Raw genomic sequence first — 24,452 nt, forward strand, 5'->3', positions numbered from 1 at the left:
CTGTAGGTGGCTATGTACAAGCCAACTGTCTGCTTTCTTTCAGTTGTAAAGATATCAAATCAGTATTCCAACAGGTATCCCTGATGTTTGAAGACATGCTGTCAGACAGAAATTACATCTGAGATGTACATGTCAGACATGCATGAAGCTGATGAGCTGTACCCTGTTGATTGATTGTGGTCCAGCCAATTCATTGCTGCAAAGGAAAGAGTGTATCAAATACATGTTTTAATTGATCATGAGATAAAGATGAATGAATCAACCCGTAGAAAACTGAACGACTTATCAAGTAGTTACTGTGTAGTGATTAGGTCTGTACCGACCCAAAACGACCTATTTTTGGGAAAATAAGTGGTTGGAACTTCATACTATACATAATACTTATTTTGTGATCGTACATACCTAATTGTTTTACGTCCGGAGAGCATAACAACTTATTTTGTTATCTACTTGGTCAAAATAAACAATTACGTTTAATTTCCTACAGACTTATGTTGTTTTGGGCCGGTGTCGCGTATTTTAAGTCTGCAAAATAATACGCTGCATATTCGGAAATGTGTGATAGCTGATTTTGATTTTGAAGTTCAACAAATTGTGTGAAAAAAACTACCATTTGACTTTGATCGGTACAGAAAATCAATCACTGACTTTTTATGTACGTTTTGCGAATGATCATTCTCATTGAAAGCGTAACTGTTTCTACAGAAAAAAGACAAAAATTGAAAAAACGATCAGACAGTTCGTGTCCGTGTCGGCTACATGGACGATCTGCCAAAAACGCTTTGCGAAAAATGAACGTTGAGCTCGACGTAAAATATGGTTGAACTTAATTCACGTGCATTTCTCCCTTAAAAGCCTAGTCTTTCAAAGAACTGCTACTAAAAAATAAACGTATATCTGGTTCTTTTGTGTTTTCTTACCGAGCCCTTTCAAACATGAACTACGAGTCCGATCACAGAGTAGATTGAATTAAAGCTTACGACTACGTATGATGCCAGGTAGCTATCCCAGCATAAGCATAGTTTCAACATCGACTCACACCGGACGTGCGCGATGAAAGTCATCATCGAGCCATTTTAGTTTGTAAGTCACGAGACTTGTATGTCGGGGACGTTTTTGCGGAGCGTTGTGATGATCTGGTAAAGGTTTGCATGTAATGGATTTTCTGTCGTTTTAGCTTTTCAAAACGCGAGCTCGCATAGCTCAGATAGCTGTGTTCGATCACGTTGCCAGCTGGCAGCTGGCTGAGTGCGTGGGTCACATGGGTCATCAGACTTTGAACCCAGGACTTTAGAATCACGCCTGATGATGTCATAGATCATGTGAAGACTTCTTTATATATGATTGGTCAGATTATTGTAGATCATGTGAAGATTTCTTTATGATTGGTCAAGTTGCCAAAAGGTCACGGGTCAAATCCTAAGCGGCAAATTAACTGATATGCACTGGTGGGACGTTAGGACGTTTTGAGTGAGAGAGAAAATCGTCACCTCTTTCGCTCTGATTTTGACACAGTTTCGCGTAAAATTACCGTAGGACATAATCATTCAGGGTATGTACAGGTTAGCTATGAATTTAAAACCAACAAACAGCGTTTACGATGCGTTGATGGCCCTTGGATGACCGATTCTGAGATCGACCGCGATATCGTCCCGTAGAACACGAACACAACCCATATGCATAGTTCGATCGAAGCATGGAGGCAGGAGAGACCGAAGAGATTGTTTAAAAATTCGGTAAGTAATTTCCAATACGCCTTATCCACGAGTTGTCTCTGTAATTTTCGCAGTTTTCACTTCTTTAGTCACGCTATATTGATGTCATTCTTGGCGAACCCTGTTCAAGTATACGAAACGAACGGACGGTGTTGGCAAAAATTAAACCATGATCATGGAGGTTGGTACCTCAATAGACAGTGAAGTGTTACTCCACACTGTCACTGTCTATCTCTGTGCGTTAATTACAAGGAGAGTTGTAGTAACGAATAGAGCCAGGCTATTATCTGTTATTTTTACTCATTGATTCAAAATTTTGACCGGATTGATGATATACAACAGATACTCATATATTTTTATTATTTAAACTTTGACCTGGTTTTAATATTATAAAGGGATACTTTTTGATTTACATTTCTTCTGTTTGAGATGTGCTGAACCCCAATCACCACCGGTCAGTAGTTGTAGTTTGGAATGGTGTGTCACTAATCAATGGGGAAAATGAGGCTGAAAAGCAAAGATTTGGTAATCACAACGAACATAATTTATAGATATGTCATGAGTGTTTTTATCAGAAGGTAAATTATTTTATATCAATTATTATAATTCATTTAAGCACGTGAATGGTCTTTCCATGAATTTTTATATTAAGGATAGTCGACGAAGTACAAGCAATTTCACTCTCCACATGATGTAATGACATCCTTGTCTGTTATTTATCATTTTTATTCTCAGTGTATCTATGGGCAAAGGCCAAGAAGCTGAACAGACCAACGTGAAGTTTCAGAACAAGATCGGAAAGACATGATATAAGGATCGCAGGATTTAAGGATTTTGATAATGTGAACAATCAAATGCAGACTTTAAGACGTGTTCTGTTGGGTTTTTCACATGAATCTCCCCTTCCACTATGAAATAAAGAGCTTACAAACTTGACATCAGAGAACTGCTTCTAGTGTTGTCTTGTTGCTTCTTGTGCTGTCTTGTTCCCTATGTTGAGGTAAGACTAATTTTTAGTTTCTTACATGGCAAGTCTATAATCCACTACAGTTCATTACAATATGATTCTGAACCGAGTAAATTGTAATGGGTGGAAGTATTGGTGAAGGCTACTATGTACACTGTCCCATGAACTCTGCTGGAAGCTGCCCTCTGTCTTGGGTATCACTGTCCATTTTTCAGTTGTTGACCTGGTATATCAAGTTTAGAAGCATGATAATTATGATCATACATAAAATGTTGGATGTGGCTGCATCACTGTTGTCAATTCCTGGTTTTGCAATTTTTTCATGCATCGAGACTTGAATATATAGGCATCATGTATGCTAATTTTTAAGAACATACATACTTATTGTCAAGAAGTATGTATATATGCTAATATATGTAAATTTTACATACCAATTTTACCTGCTTATATATGCTAATTAATATATGTAATTTTACGTACCAATTTTACCTGCTTATATTTACGCGCTTTAAGTATGTATTATTAAGTGGTTATGCTAATTTTTAGGTCTGTATGGCCGATGCCTACCTAGCTAATTTACATTTTTCGGCCTATACACATACTTAGTAGTATGTACAGACCTAACTTTGGCCATAGACAAAAGGAACAAGTCTGTAACGAAACAAGTAGGTATCTGCCACAAAAACAACTTATATACAGACTTATTTACAGACTTATTGATAACTTAAATAAGTATGTGAGTTTTATAAGGGAATCCAACTCAGGCTTTTCATTATATGACTCGTCATTTTTTCATAAAAAGACTGGGTCACATTTCTAATCCCATTACTTGCCCTGTGGAGAGGTTCATCAGTTAATCCATTTAAGTGACCCAAACATTAAAGATTACAAGTGGACCCTATAAAAATTTACTCCAATAACATCAGTTGTACTGACATGTTTAGTTAAGTTGATGTGAGGGTTTGGTGACTTGACCTGAAAGCGTACATAACAGCAAGGTGTGATCTTTGTGACCCTCTTGGTATCAATGATGGTTTTTGTGCTGATTTGGTATGGCCAATTCTCCTACAAATGGCTGAAGTGTAACTAATTGATGCAATTTGTGGAAAAACTGAAGAGAAAATACTCATCCATAAAACAAGACTAAGTATTTAATATATTTGTTGCGACTAACTGGTAGATCTGCTCATGTTGCACTAACAGACACTATATCTGACTATTCTTTCATTGAAATTAATTAAACCACTTGTCTACGATAATGAAATTGCCTATTTATAAAATGTAATGGTCATTGCAAGGTAATATGAAACACTTGTTTTAAGGATCAAAACTGCCACTTGATTCATCATTTAATGAATTCATATTGAAAAACGTCTGAACACTGTCTTGCTTATTCCTGCTACAAATCTTAAACTGAGAAAAAGGTAAAAATTGCAGGGCATATGGGATCAAACTATTCAATGGAGATGAGAAAAGCTTGGCTTAAGGTAGTATGTACCTCAAATGTGAAAGACTTAAACTTTTGCTCAAATTTTCCTGAATGGAATCTTTTAACCATACTCTTTCAAAACCAAGAATAAAATGTGGGACACCATGCAAATTCTGGTGCTAGAGAAACAAATTACCCAAGATTACGTGTCTTGCTCGTCACCAAAATTATGACTGCTTGTCATGCTCAAAAGTAAACCCTACCAATATTTTAATCTTGGGGAAACTGAATGCATTGTAGTCAAAATGTGATATTTGGCAAAAACATGTACATGCAACACCGTATACCTATTATGAATTCAAGAGTGCATTTAGTTTGGTAAAGTATTGATCAATTTAAGATTAAAAAGAATTTTCATAATTTTTTTTTCCCGATTTGGTCATTTCCGCTCAATTTTTATGATTGAAGGCAGATAAATATTTGCACAACACTTGATGAATTTGTTGTGACTGCAATACGAATAACTTTTGAAGTGAATTTCAATTTTGTTTGATTTGTCCATTTTATTTGGATTTGAGTTATTCAGATCAACTATGTTATTTCCATACTTTGCCATTCACTATAAATCAGTCAGGTTATTTTATTACAGTCAGAAAGCTAAGTCAAGTTATTTTATTGTAGTCAGAATATATTTCTTATACACAATTTATCAGATTATTTAAATTTTAAATTACATATGGAATGGATTTTCATATGTGTAATGTGTGATCTGTTAACATGGTATAATAATGGATTCAAGGGAGCCACACACTGTTTTAAAAAAATATCTACCTGTTGGCTGTAGCTTTTACAGCTTAAGGTACTTCGTGCTTTGAAAGTGAAAGACTTAAACTTTTGCTCAAAGTTTCCTTCAGGAATCTTTTAACCATTCCCTTTCAAAATCAAGAATAAAACTTGCAGTAACCGTGCAAATGTTTGTTCTAGGGAAACAAATAACTCAAGCTTTACCGATTTTGAAAATTCAAAATGGCAGTCATCCCTGTGTTAACTCTATTGAGAAGAATAATTTCTTAGCTATTGTTAGCTAATCTATAGAAGCTATTGGGATGGGTTTCCGTCCGGCATCCGTTGTCAGTCTGTATGTATGTACCGGTATGTATGTATGCATGTATGTCCGTTTGTGAGGATGTCCCTCTACTCAAATATCTTGAGAACCGCAGTACTTACAGATTTGATATTTGTTGTGTAGATGCAAAATATGATTGGGAAAAACTGTATTGTTTTATCTTTTGATATTATAAAAATATGCAAATTAGCGCAAAAAAGGCATTTTTGGTAAAAAATCTTCTTCATAATCACTGGTCAGACAGCTTTGATATTTGATATTCAGGTTTCTATTGATGACCCAACTTAGATTTGTTCAAATTGCGATGAAATATGCAAATTGGTATTTTTAAGGAATTTTTTTGTCATATTTGGTCAAAAATTTATTTCATCAAAACCTCTTGTCTGACAGCTTTGATATTTGGTATACAGGTTCATAGGATAGGGATGATCAAAACATGATATATTCAAATTATGATGAAATCTACAATTTTGTATTTTTGGGGCAATTTTTGCCATTTATAGTCAAAAACGTTATTTCTAAGAAAGTAGTTGTCTGATGACTTTGATATTTGGTATACAGGTTCCTACAGATGAACCAAATATGATACATTGGAATTTTGACGAAATCTGAAATTTTGTATTTTTGGCGTAATTTTTGCCATTTTTGGTAAAAAAGTTATTTCTCAAAAGTACTTGTCTGATACCTTTTAAATTTGGTATACAGGTTCCTAGGGGTTGTCTTAGTGTGCTGTATTGAAATGTGATGAAATCTTCAATTTTTGTATTTTTGGGTCAATTTTTGCCATTTTTTGGTTAAAATCATTGTTTATACTTAATTTTGTATCCATATCTATAGTAGCTTCAGGGTCATTGGCCCTTTGTTTGAATTTCAAAAAACTTAGCTGTTGAAAAGCTTTCATTCACCAAGAGCTTTAAAATGAACCCTCAGAAGTGGTATATCAGAAAAGATTGGAAAAGTTTGAGAGTCCAAATTTGTGTCTCCGAGGCAAGGTCTATCATAAAAAAACCAATGAGTTATCCTTGAAAGCTGCTCATAATGTCAAGCCAAATTTTATGATGATTACACACAGTGATTAGGTTCATTGCCATTAGAAAAAGGCTCAACATTGATGATTTTGACAGGAATAATTTGAAACTTTATCATTAAACAAACCACCTGTTGATGATTTGCTGCCAGTACGTGTTTGAAATACTGTGTGTTTTTTAAGTGTCACACAAAGGATTGCGTGAAAGTATTGAAACTTGGGCAGCTGTTTTAATTACAAAGTAAATGTCAGTTAATTGCAGTGTGACTGATACAGGGTATATGAATCACATGAAATTTTTCCTGCTCAAGCACAACTCATTTTAAATTTTACTCTGCATTAAGGTGGAATGCAATTTTGGGACAGATATTTGGACTTTCAAAATTTAACAATTATTTTCTGATTTCCTACTTGTTGGGCTCATTTAAAAGCTATTGAAGGATAGAAACATTTTTACCATCTTAGTTTGTTAAAAATTAAAAATTAAAAACGTGGATGATACTTTGTATCAAAAGTGGATAATTAATGCAAGGTTAAAACAGGTTTGTTTGAGAGTTTGATATCACTTGCATGCTGTACAAATAAGTACAACAACTTTCACAGCTGAATTCAACAATTTTAAGTGACGTAAGGAACACTTACCTTTTGTGTACATGAATTTCTTTAATTTTGCTTCTGTGTTCTTTCTGTTTATGTTGTTTGTGACCTTTGTTCAAAGAACTTTGAATAAATATTAAAGTTATCTATATGGATTTAATGAACCCTTTCACCTCATTTGCCTGCACAATAGATCCCAAGCAATTGAAAACAAAGGGGTTTCTTCAGTCTCTAAGGTGTGAAAAGGGTAATGTTTGTCTTCACAAAGCTGTGGCATATACTGTAGCAAATGGTTATGATGAAACATACACTATCCACAAATGTCAGAGTGCAACATGTAGTATTCATGTGCAACACAACTGAGCTCTGCAGAGGTAGGTGCAGATATCAGTGTTTAATATATACAGTATGTCTGTATATAAAATGATTCATTACAATCCAAGGTTTCAAAAAGTAGCAGATATGATACAACCATTGAAAGCTCTGTACAGGATCTGATATCTTACGGTACTCATTATTGACATGAACAGTATCTGGAAATCTGACCTATATTGCAGTTCTGACAATATAACCTTGCAAGCTCAGTCTCAGACAGAGTTACATGTATTAAGTCATAGTCATGTCTTACAGTATAAGTATCTCTAGAGGGAATTCTATGCATGTTGCAAAAAAGGTATTAAGTTTGGCACAGACATGTAGGGACTGATAAGATGTACTGAGTAACTCATTAATCCCAATCAAATATTTGTATCTCCCTCTCAAGTGTCTTCATTAATATTGTCATAAAGGGCTGAAGCTACCCAATAAACTTTCCAACCTGTGATTTTTAAAACCGAGTAAATGTTGGGTATATGAAATAAATAATAAAGTCACAGTACTACTGTAGTAGAAGTGAAATCTGATATATTTAAAAAAAATGATCTGAAAGGTACACTGTATCTATTTTACATCATAAACAATTGATATAAAATTGTAACATACTGGTAGACTATGCCATATAAGTTACTATGGTTCAGTTTACTTTACACAAGGTGACATTTGTTTCAGCAATTTGTTTAAAAAAGGAGATTACTTCTCTGGTGTCATAATCTGAAGTAGATCCTACAACATTTAAACAGATCCATTTTTGGTTGAACCGCATTAATTAATCAACAGAAATATGCAAAAAAAAATGTTGCAACATGAGAAATCCAGTGGCCCTATATGGCAAGGCCATGGTGTCAAAGCTAATTCCTGTCAATATTCAGCTGACTAAAGATTAAGGAAAGATATCCATAATACATGATGCAGCAGGGTTCATACGAGTAGTGATGGAGGTTTAACTGAGAGACAGTGAATTCATGCATTTAGCGAGGGTCACATCATTCAGTCACCATTGATGATGGTCCACAGCAGGGTAACCCAATGAAACCATATTGATTCAAAAGTTAATCACTTAAGTCAAGCATTTATGCAATATTCTGGATGGATGTTGGAAGATGGAGAGGAAATATGCACAATTGCAGCCCAGACAGAATTATGAATGGAATTTTCCAATGAATATGATACAGAATGGAAATGACAGGCTGACTTTGCAATTACATGCAGATACAACGCTTAACAGGCAAGCCTTGCCACTTCGATGCCTTGTATGCATGTTTTTTTACACACACTAAACGTTTTCATATCATTAACAGGAAGGAACCTAATGACTGGTCTGGTCGTAAAGACATTAGTTTGCACCCCAGACTGGTGATAGTAATCTGTCTCAAGGCTTACATGTCAGATATATTTCGGTGTCGGTTTTCTGTTGTTTATCCTGTACAAACAATCCAGTTGTTGAAACTGATGGTACATAAGAAGATTAAGTGTATAGCTTTACAGTTGTGGTGTGATGTACCACCTGTGACAGTGAGATATAGAGAGATAATAGCTATAACTTTTAAGATTTTTACACTATTTGTCTTTTAAATGTCAACCACAGGTCCTTTATGATGTAACTTCCTGCCCAATTTCTGATGACAAAAACATTCAGTTTTTCAAGTCAGCCTGTAAATGTATAGAGTGCGCATTATTGCTATTGTTATACTATCCTTTAAAAGGTTTATATGCAGTTAGTTCATGTTACATAAAATCTGACTAATACAGGATGTACGTCTAGTAATTATAAGTGAACACATGATGATTGACACTTACTGCAGCAGATGAACAGGATGGTTGACCCAATTTGCAGCTTGTCATGTCCAAATTCTCATGTTCAATTGACAATTGACTACTATTAGAAGACTTGCCAGAGCTGAAATCCTTCTCTCAATTTCGCTTTTCTCAATTAGTTCAAAAACCTCAGAATGGTTACTTAATGTATTACATGCAAAAATATCTTTGATGATAGTTTCTGAAAACCAACCTGTTATTGTCTACCTGTAAAGGATTCCTGATGATTTTCCAACTAAATATAATCTAAAAATTTAAATTTGCTTTTTGCAGTAGTTTTACAGTGAATTTGTAGTAAAGACTTATTCTGTCATGACAGATGGCAGATTTGTTCACCATTTGTTTTTAATCCCATATTACCATGATTTATCTTCCCTTAATAATTAACATAAAATTCTGTTTTCAGGGTATACACTGCAGTAAACATGCTAAGTTAGATGGTGATGACCAAAAAATTACCTAAAATGTCCTAAAAATTATTATTCTATTCATTTTTGCAGAATTCTGAAGATGAGCTGTGCATAGTTTGTGGTGTATTTACAGGAACAGAACTGTATCCCTGCAGAGTCTGTGACAAAGTTTATCATGAAGGGTGCCTTAGTAAAATTGGAAAACTAAATGATTCAATATCTCTTAGGATGATAGAAAAAGCTAACACAGTGGTTGGATGGAGCTGTCATGAATGTGTAAGTATAATAATATAAAAGTAGTTTTAAGCACCACATACTCCCACTGTTGATGTCCTTTCCATTCGTTCATGATTACTCTACCCTTAAAGAGTAACCGTGATTAGTTCAAATCTATTTGCCAAAGTTAGTTTCTTGTTCTACTGTAGTTCCAAGGCCAATGTTTAAAGGGCAGGTGTTCAACTTTTTAACACAACGTCTATTTGTGTATCCTGTCCAGTAACATCGTTGGTAACTGCTAAGTCTTTGTCGAATTCATTGATCAGCAACAACATTGCGTATTGTACACAAAGCATCATTGTTCTTTAAGTATAGGATAAAGCCCGAGTACGAGGGCTCTTCTGGTATATAAAGTCCAACCCAACGATAAAATGTCGAGGCCGCAGGCCGAGACATTTTATCGTAGGGTTGGACTTTATATACCAGAAGAGCCCGAGTACGAGGGTTTTATCCGACTTAAAAACTATTGCCCCTAACTGATATATTTTCGTTTTCAATGTGTTTACGTCAACCGTCCCCTTTGTCAATGTAACATGTTTAGGATATGAATTAAAACTTTTTATTTGTGAAATAGCCTTCCAATGAAATGGAACATCCTGTAAATGCCCTAGGGCACAGCACATTTTGTGTTGCAGCTGGTTTCCGCTGTGTTACCAAATTTGAATATTAAAACGTACCAGATGTCTACAAAATATGACATTCACTTTTGATTGGACAGTACTTTACTTCGGCGCTGTCATTCGTTTCTTGAATTTGGTGACCAAGGCTTTACCAATAAATAAAACACCCTGAATTGAGCACTTTGATTGGTCAATCAACAGTAGATAGTTTTTAAGTTATGATCTCTGTGCAAAACAATTGCTCTAGGACCAAGGAGACATTTTGTAGAACAAAATGAAACTTTTCAAATTGAAAATTACAGCTACAATCCATGCATTCAGAGTCTTGATAAACTCCTTGCTGTCAGGTAGCGCAATTGCACTTATAGAAAACAAGATGTGCACAATATTACATCAGTGTTACCTCAGCTTTTAAATGCTTGATTTTTATCATAAAGAATATATGTACCAGTGAAAGACTGCCTACTTTGAATTTAACACCAGTCTATTTCTTTTCCGGGATAACTCCTCTTTCCTGAAATAAAGGTATTTCTTGATTTTAGTTGCTTGATCATCAAAGTAACCTGTTTATGAACCAGTATATGCATGATAGCTATTGAATGATGACTTAAAGGCGCTTTTGGCAATCCCTGGGATCGTATTTGTTCTAGTATGTAAGAGGATTGTGGAGGTGTGATAGCCTATTGTTTCCACTGAAATTATAATCTAGTAAGTAAATTTTCAGAAGAGACAATCTGGTGCCAACACAGGCCTTTAAAAATCACAGAGATTTACTACCAAGTTTTCAACTCATCCGATCATAAACAGTGCTCTGCAAGCTTGTAAAAATGCCTTTAGGAGATCAGTGCCAGTATTCTTGCATTGCACAATGTTGTGACAGTTACGCTGAAGGCTGTTGGATCATTGAAGGTCTTGAAGATCACTTCAAGTTCAGCAACCAGCTGATGTTGATTTTGTAATCAGTGCAAAAAGCATGCTCACTGATCTGCATATTAATACAGGTTTCATTATGCTCTCTCTGCTACAATACGTATCCATAGTAGTTGCACCAAAAAATAAACCAAGACTTCCTTTACCTAGATGCAGGTTTCACCAGCACAGCTGGTGCTACTAGAAGCTGTAATTGTGTCATTATGATTTATTACAGGAAAATCTAAATTCCTTGCTGCGAGATGATGAGATGTTTGAACTTATGGATGCTTTTGAAAAGTGTGATGTTGATTCTGGTGAGTAAGAAAATTAATGTTGACATGAAATGGCAGTGCATAATTTTCATGGTTTCACTTTAATTGACTTAGAATACACATCACAATAAAAATCTGAGAATACCTGCAGGCAATGGTGATATACAATTTCTGACAGATCTGTGTGGTTTTATTAAATACTGCCAGATATAAATGAGGAAGGAAATGGTTATCCCAGCCTGTTTTAGTATCTCTGAGTGAAATGAATACAAATATTCATTACTGCATCAGATCTCTTCAACTGTGTTCATGGTTTGCCTGCTCGTAGAACATTCTGGAAACTATGCAGTTGAGTTGAGAAAGTGTGGAGAAGTGAAAATGTGACAAATGCAACAACTGATACACTTATATACACTCTGGTCTTTTTCACCTTATTATTCCTTTGAACAGTGTTTTTATCTTAATCATTCAACTTCTGACTATTGTATCCACTGCTAGTTAATTAGTCCCCGCGGACGAAGTCCGGCGGGGACTTATAGATTGGGTCCCGTCCGTGTGTCCGTCCGTCCGTCCGTCCGTCCGTCCGTCCGTCCGTCATCAACAGTTTCTCAGACACTGCCAAACCAATTTTGTTCAAACTTGGCACAAAGGCATAGCACTATGACCTACAGATGCACATCGATTTATTTTGCGATACGATCCAATATGGCCGCCAGGCGGCCATTTTATTACAATATTTTCATGTACGGAGCCATAACTCAGACATGTTTCAACCGATTTTATTCAAAGTTGGTACAAGGACATTGACCAATGTCATAGATATGCATGTCAATTTGTTTTGTGATATGATCCAATATGGCCGCCAGGCGGCCATTTTATTACAATATTTTCATGTACGGAGCCATAACTCAGGCATGTTTCAACCGATTTTATTCAAAGTTGGTACAAGGACAATGACCAATGTCATACATATGCACATTGATTTGTTTTGTGATACGATCCAATATGGCCGCCAGGCGGCCATTTTGTTTCGATTTTTTCATGTACAGTGCCATAACTCAGGCATATCTCAACCGATTTTATTCAAACTTGGTACAAGGACATTGACCTATGTCATATATATGCATGTCGATTTGTTTTGTGATACGATCCAATATGGCCGCCAGGCGGCCATTTTATTACGATTTTTTCATGTACAGCGCCATAACTCAGACATGTTTCAACAGATTTTATTCAAAGTTGGTACAAGGACATTGACCAATGTCATATATATGCATGTGGATTTGTTTTGTGATATGATCCAATATGGCCGCCAGGCGGCCATTTTGTTATGATTTTTTCGTGTACAAGCCATAATTCAGGCATATCTCAACTGATTTTATTCAAAGTTGGTACAAGGACATTGACCTATGTTATACTTATGCACATTGAATTGTTTTGTGATACGATCCAATATGGCCGCCTTGTGGCCATTTTTTTTACGACTTTCCATGTCCTGAACAATAACTCAGACATGTATCAAGCAAATTTATTCAAAGTTGGTACAAGGACATTGACTTATAGTATACATAAGTACATTGATTTGTTTCTCGATATGGTCTGATATGGCCACATGGTAGCAATTTTGTTATGGTTTTTTTCATGTCGAGAGCCATAACTCTAGCAAGTCTCAACTGATTTTATTCAAAGTTTGTACCTGGACATTGACTTATGTAATACATATACGTGTTGATTTTTTAAACAGTAAGATCAAATATCGCTGCATGGCGGCAAATTTGTTACGATTTTCTCATGTACTGAGCCATAACTCAGACATACCGGTATTTCCACCAGTATCATTCAAAGTTGGTACAAGGACATTGACCCATTTTCATACATGCTCGTCAGTTGTTTCACGTCATGTAGCAGTATCATGTCAATTATTGAAGTTTCATAATTAGGTTGATATGTCAGAAATACTGCATCAAATTTCATGAAACTTTGTACAGATGTTAAGCTCACATTGCTTTAACAGTGAAAAAGACATTTATCAGTGTCATTTTAATTAATTTGTAATTGCATATGTAATGAACTTTCCTAATTAGAGTGATATATCCACAAATACAACGTCAAATTTGATGAAACTTGATACAGATGTTGATCTCATAGTGTTGTAAATACTACATTAAACTTTATGAAATATGGTACCGGTTATTAGTGTTAGGATAGAATGAAAAAATGTTTTGCAACATCCTGTCAACTAATTCCCAGTTGACTCATTTAATGACCTTTAGGATAGTGGCCTACATTGGTTTTATGTTTTTCATCACCATGGAACTCATTCTTGGCCATTGAGTGCCATCTGTATCAAAGTATTTTTATCACAGAACCTGTAATCAAAGTACCCATTAGCAAGCGGGGACTGGGTCATCAACGATGACTTGTTGGAATATAGTTTAATGTTTACTATACACGAATAATGTACTGCCTTAGAGATTAATAGTCTGTACCATGTTTGTTTATGGGACAATCGTTGTAAAACTGCTACAATATGTGGCATTGCAAATACATAGAGTGTGTGATCGTAATGATTATAAATTGTGTACATTTGGCATTTGTCAGGCAAGATATTTGCTTTACAAATTCTTATAGTACTACCCAATCAATTACCACAGATATCAATATAAGCTCACAAATATTGTGTATCTGATTTAATACACTGACTTCAAGTATTTACCGGGTATGCTGAAAGATTGAAACCTTTGCAGTTATTTCCATGATTGTATAAAAGATAATGTCATGAAAGGTACTGCAAATGACAACAGGGAAATAGAGCACACAAGATTTTGAAAAGCCGATAACCTTTTGAATATACAGCTAAGATGTGGGTATCATGTATGAGGCAATGCTGATGTTTCCCACAGAATGAGGCTACCAATCTTACTCAATGTGTAATACCCTAATCAGAAGACAAGCTATCATGTCATTGTACTGATTACAACACCAGACTGGTTCACTCTCATATAATACAGTGTAACTGAACATGCATTTTTAATAACGGAAAGACAATCCATTATCCAGATTGTATCTGGTTGACAAACTGTCTTGGAGAATGTTATCTCTTAAAGATTCTTTGTGAGTCCTACATTTTCCCACAGCAGATGACCTCAATTCGAAAATCTTCCTCATCTTAAAAGTTTTGCATATTAAGTCCCTCATGCTCATCAATAGTGAGGAATCTAATGGAAATAAACATACCACTGGACCATGAGGTTGTGGAAAATTGATGATCGGAATCAAAGCTTGACTTTAATTCCTCATCAAGCTTTTGCCTAAGTGAGATAACCTTTCTTGGGGAAATATCCAAATTTGAAGTATGCAGAAGAAAATTACTCAGTAGCGTGATTAATGTAACAATTATATGTCCTCAAGCATCTATAATGTATCATGCCCTTAGGTGGTAAATTATTCATAGATATTGCAATATCTAGTGAGAGGGAAGTGTGATTTTCCCTCGCCAAGTTATCGCCCCATATCTCTTGATTTTGTGCCATATCCTTTGTAAAGTTGACTGTCATGTAACTTGGCTCATATGACACACATGCTGATATTACACAAAATCAAGTGTCATGCTGATTGTCTTCAAACTCGACATGAGAGGCAGAAACATAACATATGATATTACAGAATAAAATCGTAGTCATTTTTTTGCAAAGATTTGAATATCACAGATGCCAGAAAGCCAGTACATTACATTAGTGTTTTATTTTCATGATGTCCAGAAGCATCGTCATAAACATGTTGTACATATAGGCAATGAAATGAAAATTATTTTATGTATGTGGTCTCTACACCAGTTGATTTTAAGTTCCACTGTACAGTACATGTATGTGGCATGTTAGCCCGACGAGATTTTCTTTTAATCTGCACCAGCTACTGTCAGTAAAAATATTACCATCCATTCAAATTATGTATCTGTATTGTCTACAGTATTTTACTGACTGACAAAATCTCTATTATCATAAGAAAGTAAACCTGCGGTTCAAATTATATGGATTATGACTATTTCGAAAACAGCCTATTTTTGTAAAAATACTGTCTTCCCAACATTTCAATGGATTAGATTAAAGCATTGTAAAAATTGATTGGCAAATGGTGCCAAAAGCAAATCAATAGCTCACTTCCAAGACTGGAGTCATCATAAAGTGTGAATGCAGCTCGTTTTCTTTGTTATATCACCTGTCTCAAAATTTGTCAAGAAGATTCTGGAAGTGTTTTATTTGCTTTCACCAGCTTAAAGTCATGCATTATAAAAGATGTAGATGCAAGCGTACAAGTCATTTAACAAGGAAATGTGTACCATCTGCATGATCAATTAATACTGATCTTTTTGGGTTTACAAAGATGGTTTCAAGAGCTTCTCTTTTTTACGTAGCTATTAGTGATACGAATTAAACCATTGGTGATAATGAAGACTTCTGCAGATTTGAAATGCAATCTAAGATGGTAGAGATAACCCAATTGTGGTCAATATTTAGTCTTCAATTCATAAGTGACAGCCAGTGTGTGTCAAAAAGATTTTGACAATGTGTATCCAAATTGATCTTCTCAAAGTTAAAAAAAAGACAGCATATGGTATCTTGAATATAATAGGCTTGGAACGCATAGGGAGTTAGACTAATAAAGTAGAGCAATCAATGTGGTAAGACTCCCAAAGAGAAGCAGCACACCAGCTGATGATTTTAATACCAGATGGTTGCTTATCTAACCATATTTCAGTATCTTAAGATCTATGTCCATTTTTACATTTGCTGAAGAGGTTTTGTCTGTCAAAATCCCTGGTTTCCGTCATTATAATTGTTGGGATATCAGCACTACCTTCAACTTTGAAATGATGTATTTCACCAATAGATTCAAACATAACATCAACTGAATTTCTCCGATACAAGAAACAGTCTTATCGGGAAGCAGAAGGAAAAGAAATGAGCTCTGAGCAGGAAGAAAAGGAAATGGAGATGTTCCGACTAATGGATAAGGATAAAACTGGATATCTCACTTGGTGGGAGTTTCTAAATCATGAGTCAGCCCGTCGCTTAGCAACAAGATCAAAGGTATTGCAGAGCTGTCATCAACAGAGAAAACTGTTGGTTATGTAATTATTTTGAGATAGAATGTGCCTTGAGGATAGTGAATCAAACTCTCAAATCTTTCTAACAGTTTTCTGATCTACTGTTTGTGTGGGCTCATTTTGAAGCTCTTGTAACATTAGCAAACTTTCTTATTTATGTGAATTTGAAAATTTAATTGTTTGCAATTTGCGAGGCATATGTGATATATTAAAAATGACAATATACGTCTTAATATGATCAAAATGGACTATGATTATTTTACACAGGTGTTTGTGCAGTGTTATCTGTTTAGATATTGACTGATGGGGAAGGGGCTTACAAAAAACTACTTTTTTACGTGATTGCTTTTAAAGACAACTTTCATTCATAAGTCATTTTCAGAAACAGAACTCAAAGTGCAATAGTATTGCATCCAGTGTGCATCCAACCTCAAGCATTAAAGGTCTGTTGATCATTACCGCTGATCACCTGTTTCTGGGTTCATTCTTGTTAAGGAGAATACGTGCACTTTAAATATTGGCTATATTGCATCTCTTCAATGTTTGTCATTTCGTTTTGAAAATAAAATCCTTGCCGAGCAAATAAGAACAACTCATTCACCATAACTGCTTACTAGTGTCTTTAAATATCCTCATAATCTTCATGTAAGAAGTATGAGTCAATGTTAACAAGTACTTATGACACTTCCTTTGTATGATTTACATAATCCACATGTTTATATTTCAGAAAGCTTTGATCAAGTTGTTAACAAGAAAAGAAATTAATACAGCTCGTGAGGCATTCCGCTTCTTTGATAAAGATTGTGATGGATTCATTACTATCTCAGAAGCAAAGGATGCATACAGAAAATGGCTTGGAAAGTTTGTTGTTGATCCAGAGAAACACAGTAAAGGCTTTGGGTATGTATAATGTGTGTAGTAAAAAAAAGTGAATATTTGGCAAACCTGTCATTCTGTTTACATTAAACTTACACCTGTGAATCACATTATTTACTGTGTCGGTAAAGATTGAGACAGAATACACAAAAGGAGTTGTTGAATTATGGTAACACACTTGCAACCCCTGACCATATAGTAAAATGACCCAGTGAAGGTGGTTACATTTACTAATACACCATATAAATAAATATTGTATATTTGATATGTTTAAGTTAATTGCTCAACTAAGACATGATAGATAACACATCACCAAATACAAAACAGTAACGTAAACTGTTGTATGTAAATATAATTCCTACAGTATTTAAATTTCTCTCAAGCAATAGCATTCTGTTTGTTATTCATTTTAACAATAGAGTCCTGTCCAGAAGGTTCCTTCTACCTAAAATTCAAACTTGAGATTTTTCTTTTAAGAGTAATTGATAAAGGTATGATAAAAGTTTATTTTTCTGAGTTCACAACACAAAAATATGCTCACAGGATACACTGTTCATACTCATGTTCCATCATAAAGTTTACAAACCAGATGCATAACAACGTAATTTCAATACTTCTGTTGATTATTAAGAACTTCTTCCCATTTTAAAATAACATTCATAAAATCAACTGAAATGCAGTACAATGATTTATTGCTATTGTTATTTTTGATTGCTTTGTTAAGGGGCAATGGAAACCCTGACCAGTTCAATCAACATGTAAAGCAACAAGCAAAAATATTTATGACAGCAGATGCTGACAATAGTGGGTAAGTACTTAAAGCAATGTGTTTTGTGAAGATTAAGTGCTATCTTTACTCTCTCATGCTGCCCATTTTACTCCTTGTTTGTGTAAAGAGATTTGTAGGCCATGTATTTTACCCAAGGAACATTAGTAACACTGTACAGTATTACCTGGACACTTTTTTATTGGCCAGCTGAGTGAAATTATGATTGTCTGAACACATGTCATTAAAGTCCTGTAATCCTTCCAGTCTCAAAATTCCTGTTGTAAGCCAACACTGCTTGGACACATTCAAGCTTGACTAATTCATTTTAATAATGCAGTGCAGAACCTATGAGATATGAAAGTGTTAGTGCTGAAATGGAGACACTCTGTTATATTAGTCACAGTTTTCTAAACACTGGAATAAGAGTCTAATAATCCATTCTGGGGAGAACTTAATGATTTTAGCAGAAATGTGAAAATTTGGTAATATATTTTGCAACTCAATTATTCCATCCTATCCAAACCATGGATCATGTTGAATTGTCTCCCACCTCAAAAGATATGCATTGCAGCTAAATTCAAGGGCTTTTTCTTAATTTTTTGAATCCATTTCTGCATGGCATTCCTTTTTAAGATCAGCAAGACAACATACTTATAAGAAAGGATGTAGTTTGAAGGGGCTAAAATGTGCATCATAGTAATTCCACTAGTATATATAGATCTCATATTTTTACTCCAGTGTCCAAAATCGTGCTATGTATCTTCCTTAAATAGGTTGAGATAAATGCCATGTCAAGGTTACATACGCTGTTTCTCTTTGTCCCATAACATGCAAATGAACAGCCAGCATTCCTAGAAAAGTAATGTTTCCAATCCATTCTTGTTCATAGTGCTGTATCATGGAAAGAGTACTTGGAGGAACAGTCACTTTACATTCTCTCTGCAAGACCAAACGTTGCTCCAGTTCACTACAAGAAATAGATGCATTTTGATCATCTTGGATTGTCAAAGTTTTAGGAACCAGGAGAGGTATGCACTGGAGAACAGGGCATTTACAATACAAGAGAGTTGAGGTGTAATACCAGCTTTTCATTGTGATCAACTTCAGTTAAGGAGATGATTTGTTTATCTTCCAAAGTACAAAATGAGTTTCAGAGTCGCTCCATAGCATAATAGAACAGATTTATCTGCTCTTTAAGATGGAAGTAAGTTTTGTTTCCTAATAAAAATGTATGGTACAACTCCTTTGTATTAGATTTATACTTTTGGTTGTTCATGTTGTTGATTTGATATAATTCTTTTAGCGGTGTTTTGTGTATTAACTGCTAAAGTGAATATTTAACAAACATTTTCAATAATGCATGTGAAACTTATGACAGAAAGAACAGGAGCAGATTCAGTTCTCAATTTGGAAGAGTCTCATTTTGGTCAGTTTATACTGTGTAAATGTGACTTAAAGGTGTTACTGAAAGTTTATTAAGTATTTGTTGTGTTATCTCTACTTAAAAGATACTTTTTCTTTGCAGTTTTCATAAGTATTTGAGTACATATATATTAACTTCATAAGAAAAGTTGCCATGCTGCCATGTCAATTTATTCTGTTATCCAGTTAAAAAAAGACCTATTACAATGTGATTTACATTCAAAAGAAACACACTGAGGTCAAATTTTATCACATTTCTTGTTCAAATATGGCCGAGTACTCTCCTACATTCTTTTTGAAGGTCCACAACAATTCAAAGACAACGTTTGAGCATGTCATGTATTATGTTTGTTTGTTTGAAATGTCTGATTTGTTGTATGGTTAGATTTTTTATTCCCTTGGTAGCTTTTTATAATTCTTTATCAACTTTTACCACAATTGTTTTCCTGCCTGGGAGTCATCTGATAATGCAGACATGCCTTCATTATTTATTTTCAGTTCTTAGACCTGCACATGCATAATAGTGAAACTTGAATATGTAAGTTTGCCTTCATCATAATATCATCCGGTATGTCTAATTTTTCTTACGCAGAGCTGCTACTTAGTCATGCCATGAACTACAAATAATAATTGTTTTTTGACACATTTCTTTGAAAGTTATACTGTACCATTGATGAATTTATGGGTATTCTACAGCAGTTGGTGAATACTTCAAACTGAAACATGATAATCTTCCTTTGCCTTTAAGAGTGTTGAAAAGAATTACAGAGGCTCTCAAAAGGTTCTCATAATGAAGTGATGAGATGTCACAATTTCTGTTTGATATTCTAGTAAAGACCGAAGCATTAGACTTAATCTTACTGCGTCACACCAATTGTCAGTAGTTACCATGGCAACATCCATAAGACATAGCGATGTTTCAGCTTATTGATACAATATATGCCTGAAGCTGAACAGAAATCATAAGAGTTTTATAATTTATGTACATTATAGATAGATATGTTGAGAGCCGTTACTTTTGTACATGTACAGGTTTGATGGCATATTGCATTGTAATCTTAGACTTTGTAAGCAGTACTTTTCCATAAGGTTGTGAAAAGGCATAAGGAAGCTGAAGTACAGGAAAATGTCAAAGCATCAACTAAATTAGCAGCTCATGTGGTCTGACAGAGGCTTATGAGCTGGGAGATGACAGGTTCTTTCAATTGAAGATGAAAGATTATGTGACAACTTATGAATTGGTCAAATCGGCTTGTGAATAATTTGAGTGATATGGCCGTGACATATTACCTCTGACACCAAACATTGTGAAAATAGAGCAGAACTCAACACCTTATGTGATGCTGTGAGTAATATTTACAAAATTTATTATCATGGGAGGATATACTTTTGTTGTCAAACAATGTCATGTATCCATGTAAAGTGTGTAACAGGCATAATATAAAATGTGCCATTTTATTTCTTTATATTATTCCTTCCATGACATCTTCAGTGTCTTGATCTTTGAGCCACAGCTGATCTTAACTCTAGTGGTTGTCAAGTTTGTGTCAAAATATAAGCAATATATTGCAAACAGTTTAACATTAGCTTGGTGACTTGTTTTATTGACAGAATGACCAGTTAATTGTTGGGATTGTAAAAATGAATACACTGTACATTTTATATCAATAGCATGATTCTGTTTCCATTATTCTACAAAGAAGATAGATTATGTTATACAACATTCCTGATGAGATGACAGGTTGTTTGACTATATATATATATATTGTTTGGGGTTGATAAGGTAGAAATTAGAACATAGTCAAAACTGCTTTTTTTCATAAACCCTTGATTGGACACTATGTTTTGCACAATCATAATTCTATGAATAGTGTAAAATGTATTAAGGCATAATTTCTTGCTCCTATGGCTGGGTCATTGCAGCAAACAATTACAGCTGTGTAGTCTGTCAGCATAAGATTGATAAGAGTACTAGTACCTTATTTGATATAAAAAACCTGTTGGTAAAACATCTTTTATCAAAGGCGAGGTGTTATTTTGGTCAGTGTAGAAGTTATTTCACATGTTTTTAGGCATTTCCTGCAAATGAATAAATGATTTTGTTTCCGATGCATAAAAACATGGTGCACTAATTTCAGGTGAACATGCATTTTGTTCTCAAGTGAACATTAATTGGTAAGATATATAGACATACATAAGGTGTACAAACAGTAACTTCAGGTGTTTGACACTGCAAATACAATAACACCAATAGCAACCAACCAAATATCAATGTAGTAAAGCTGCATGCACAAAGTAAGTAGCAAGTGTACTGCCATTCAGACAGGCTCTGTGTGTATCACACAGTTGTCTGATTTTTGTTTGAGGAATCAGCTATCTTAGTTTATTCAACTCTGTTTTTGCCGTTTTCATTTACTACATGGTACTACACTTTTTGTGATTAGACACTTCTAAACCTTGCTGGTTGTAACATTTGGAAACTGTCAGTAATGTTACCAGTTCACAATATTATAATACTGTAACGGGTAGTGCTCTTGATTTAAGCAATATATTTTGATAATTTGCATATTGGCTACACAATGCCTATCTTCATCATCAAAAACTTTGCACAGAACTATATTTCCAAGTCCTCAAGGTAAATTTAGTGGTGATGTAAAATTTGTGAATACTGAAGTAATGTAAAGTCAAACAGGCTAATCTATTTGAGGTATATTTTGTCACATGTTAAAAAATGTCATATATAATTATACGGGAAAATAGTGATCTTTTCAGATCTTAAATAAACAGTATAACATTTTGTATGTGAAATTGGTCATATTTAAAGTTATGTCTGGACAAAATTATATTTTGTAAGAAATAGATTGTTCAATGTTCTGACAAAAACCCCTGCTTTTAATGGCAGTCACAGGGTGTATCAGGAGTTATGTATAGGACAAAATGTGTAGAGGTATTCTTTCATTTACAGTGAATTTTTATTTATTTAAAATGTATAATTTCATATTTTAGTCATAATGCATTACTCTTTATCGCATTTGTTTTGATGTAGGAGAGGTCTGTCGTTGGTTTTACTTCTTTGTATCAATATGAGGCCTGGTATTGATCATTTCACCACAAGGAGAGATTTCTAAGTGCAATAAATATTGCAGGGTTTCCATGGCAACTGGCTGATTCCTTTCATTGCATCTGTGCATGCCCTGTAATTTTGATTTCAAGTAATATTTCACAGTTACAGTGGACTTTAATCTGAATGATTGAAAGGTAATTCAGCTATCCATCAAGTATTTTTCCAGTATTGTATTAATCCAATATGGTAATATTATAATTTTCTTCTATAAAGCAGCTAGATCAGCACTTGCATTTCATTAAGATATGAACAGCACAACAACATACATGTAAGCTTATATAGTTACACAATTGGAGTAAATGCATATGAAAATTGCAACTATTGTACTGTTATCTTCTGTAGGATATCTCAGATAAATTACCGTTTTTTATAGAATTTTCTGAATAGGGAGACTATGGTACAATCTGTGATTGTTTACATTTGTTGAAGCCTTGCTCATTTTCAAGCTTCAATTTGAAATCTCTACTACAGGTGGTCTAAAAACACTTTCAATCAAATGTTTCACAACTTTTAAAAAATGTAGTTGTGTGTGCTATCTGGACAGAATAACAAACAGAATTTGTTTGTTAGTCTGTCATTTTTGGTTTATTTAAAGTGTGGTTTCAGCAAATGCTTCCAGGAAATGAAGCAAGGAGGAAGAGGAACACGCCAGATGCTTGGTAACTGATCTGTTTTACAATGGAAGTCCAGCATACATAAAGATGCACTGTCAGTGTGTGCACTGGTGCTCAATAATATAGCAGACCATCTGTCAGTGTTGGCCATACAAGTCATACAGAGCTAGAAGAAAACTTTATCACACATTTCCATCATGGTTTGGTTTAAGTCAATATTTTTTTACATCAGATGGTCATGACGTTTACACAGGCAACCGGGGAAGCTGTGGTTAAATAACTGATTTCATACTGAACTCATGTTTGTATACCCGAAGTTGTTCATCGTGACATTTCAAGGTTTACGAAGATAACCAGATATAGCTATTAGGCAAGCAGGAATACTGGTGATTTGCTTTTTTCACCTCGGTCAGTGCAGTGTCTTTGATTTCTACTGTGCTAACTTAGTGACAACCATTGTGAGTCCTAAAGTTGCTTGATGTTTTTAATGTTTCAATAAAGTATTTTCATATTTAATAAATGATATCTGTTGCCCTTTACTGCTTTTTGAAGTTGCAGTATCTGATGAGTTTTGTTCACCATCTGAGCAAAACAACAGTGTTATTGGCCATCACTACTTAGGCAATATTGGGACAAACAGCAGTATGAAAACCAAGAGTGCTTCAGTCACATCTTGTAATGTACCGTATTTATATGAGGCACGTCCTCAAAGTAAACGACTCCAATCAAATCTTGTATTAAACGCCTGGCTATATAGGTCAGACACTACAAAGTAAGCTCTTAACTCTTCCAATCAATCTATGACTTGAAAATTGTACACTACATGAGAAATGTATACTCGAGTGTCTACCTTGATGACAATATTAATATCATTGTAGAGTGAATTAATCTGAGAAGATGTATTGATCTCATCATGTATGCAGATCGTATTAGTATATCTGAAGCATTCTCTTTGACAAACTTGACCTGATGAGCACCTGATGGTCATGGACATAT

General features: G+C 34.7%; 1 protein-coding gene across 1 annotated transcript in view; it reads left to right on the forward strand.

Annotated features, from left to right (window-relative positions):
• LOC139139095 (PHD finger protein 24-like) overlaps positions 1-23,977 on the forward strand; it is a 57,202-nt gene extending 33,225 nt beyond the window's left edge. The window contains exons 2-7 of the mRNA XM_070707870.1: positions 9,555-9,740; positions 11,508-11,586; positions 16,435-16,634; positions 17,379-17,551; positions 18,252-18,335; positions 19,186-23,977. Coding sequence (XP_070563971.1) covers positions 9,555-9,740; positions 11,508-11,586; positions 16,435-16,634; positions 17,379-17,551; positions 18,252-18,335; positions 19,186-19,276 — 813 coding nt within the window. The 3' untranslated portion in view covers positions 19,277-23,977. The remainder of the gene's footprint in view (positions 1-9,554; positions 9,741-11,507; positions 11,587-16,434; positions 16,635-17,378; positions 17,552-18,251; positions 18,336-19,185) is intronic.
• Positions 23,978-24,452: the final 475 nt, after the last annotated feature.

Source organism: Ptychodera flava, chromosome 8 (genome assembly GCF_041260155.1).
Source record: "Ptychodera flava strain L36383 chromosome 8, AS_Pfla_20210202, whole genome shotgun sequence".
In the NCBI taxonomy this organism is placed as follows: Eukaryota; Metazoa; Hemichordata; class Enteropneusta; family Ptychoderidae; genus Ptychodera; species Ptychodera flava.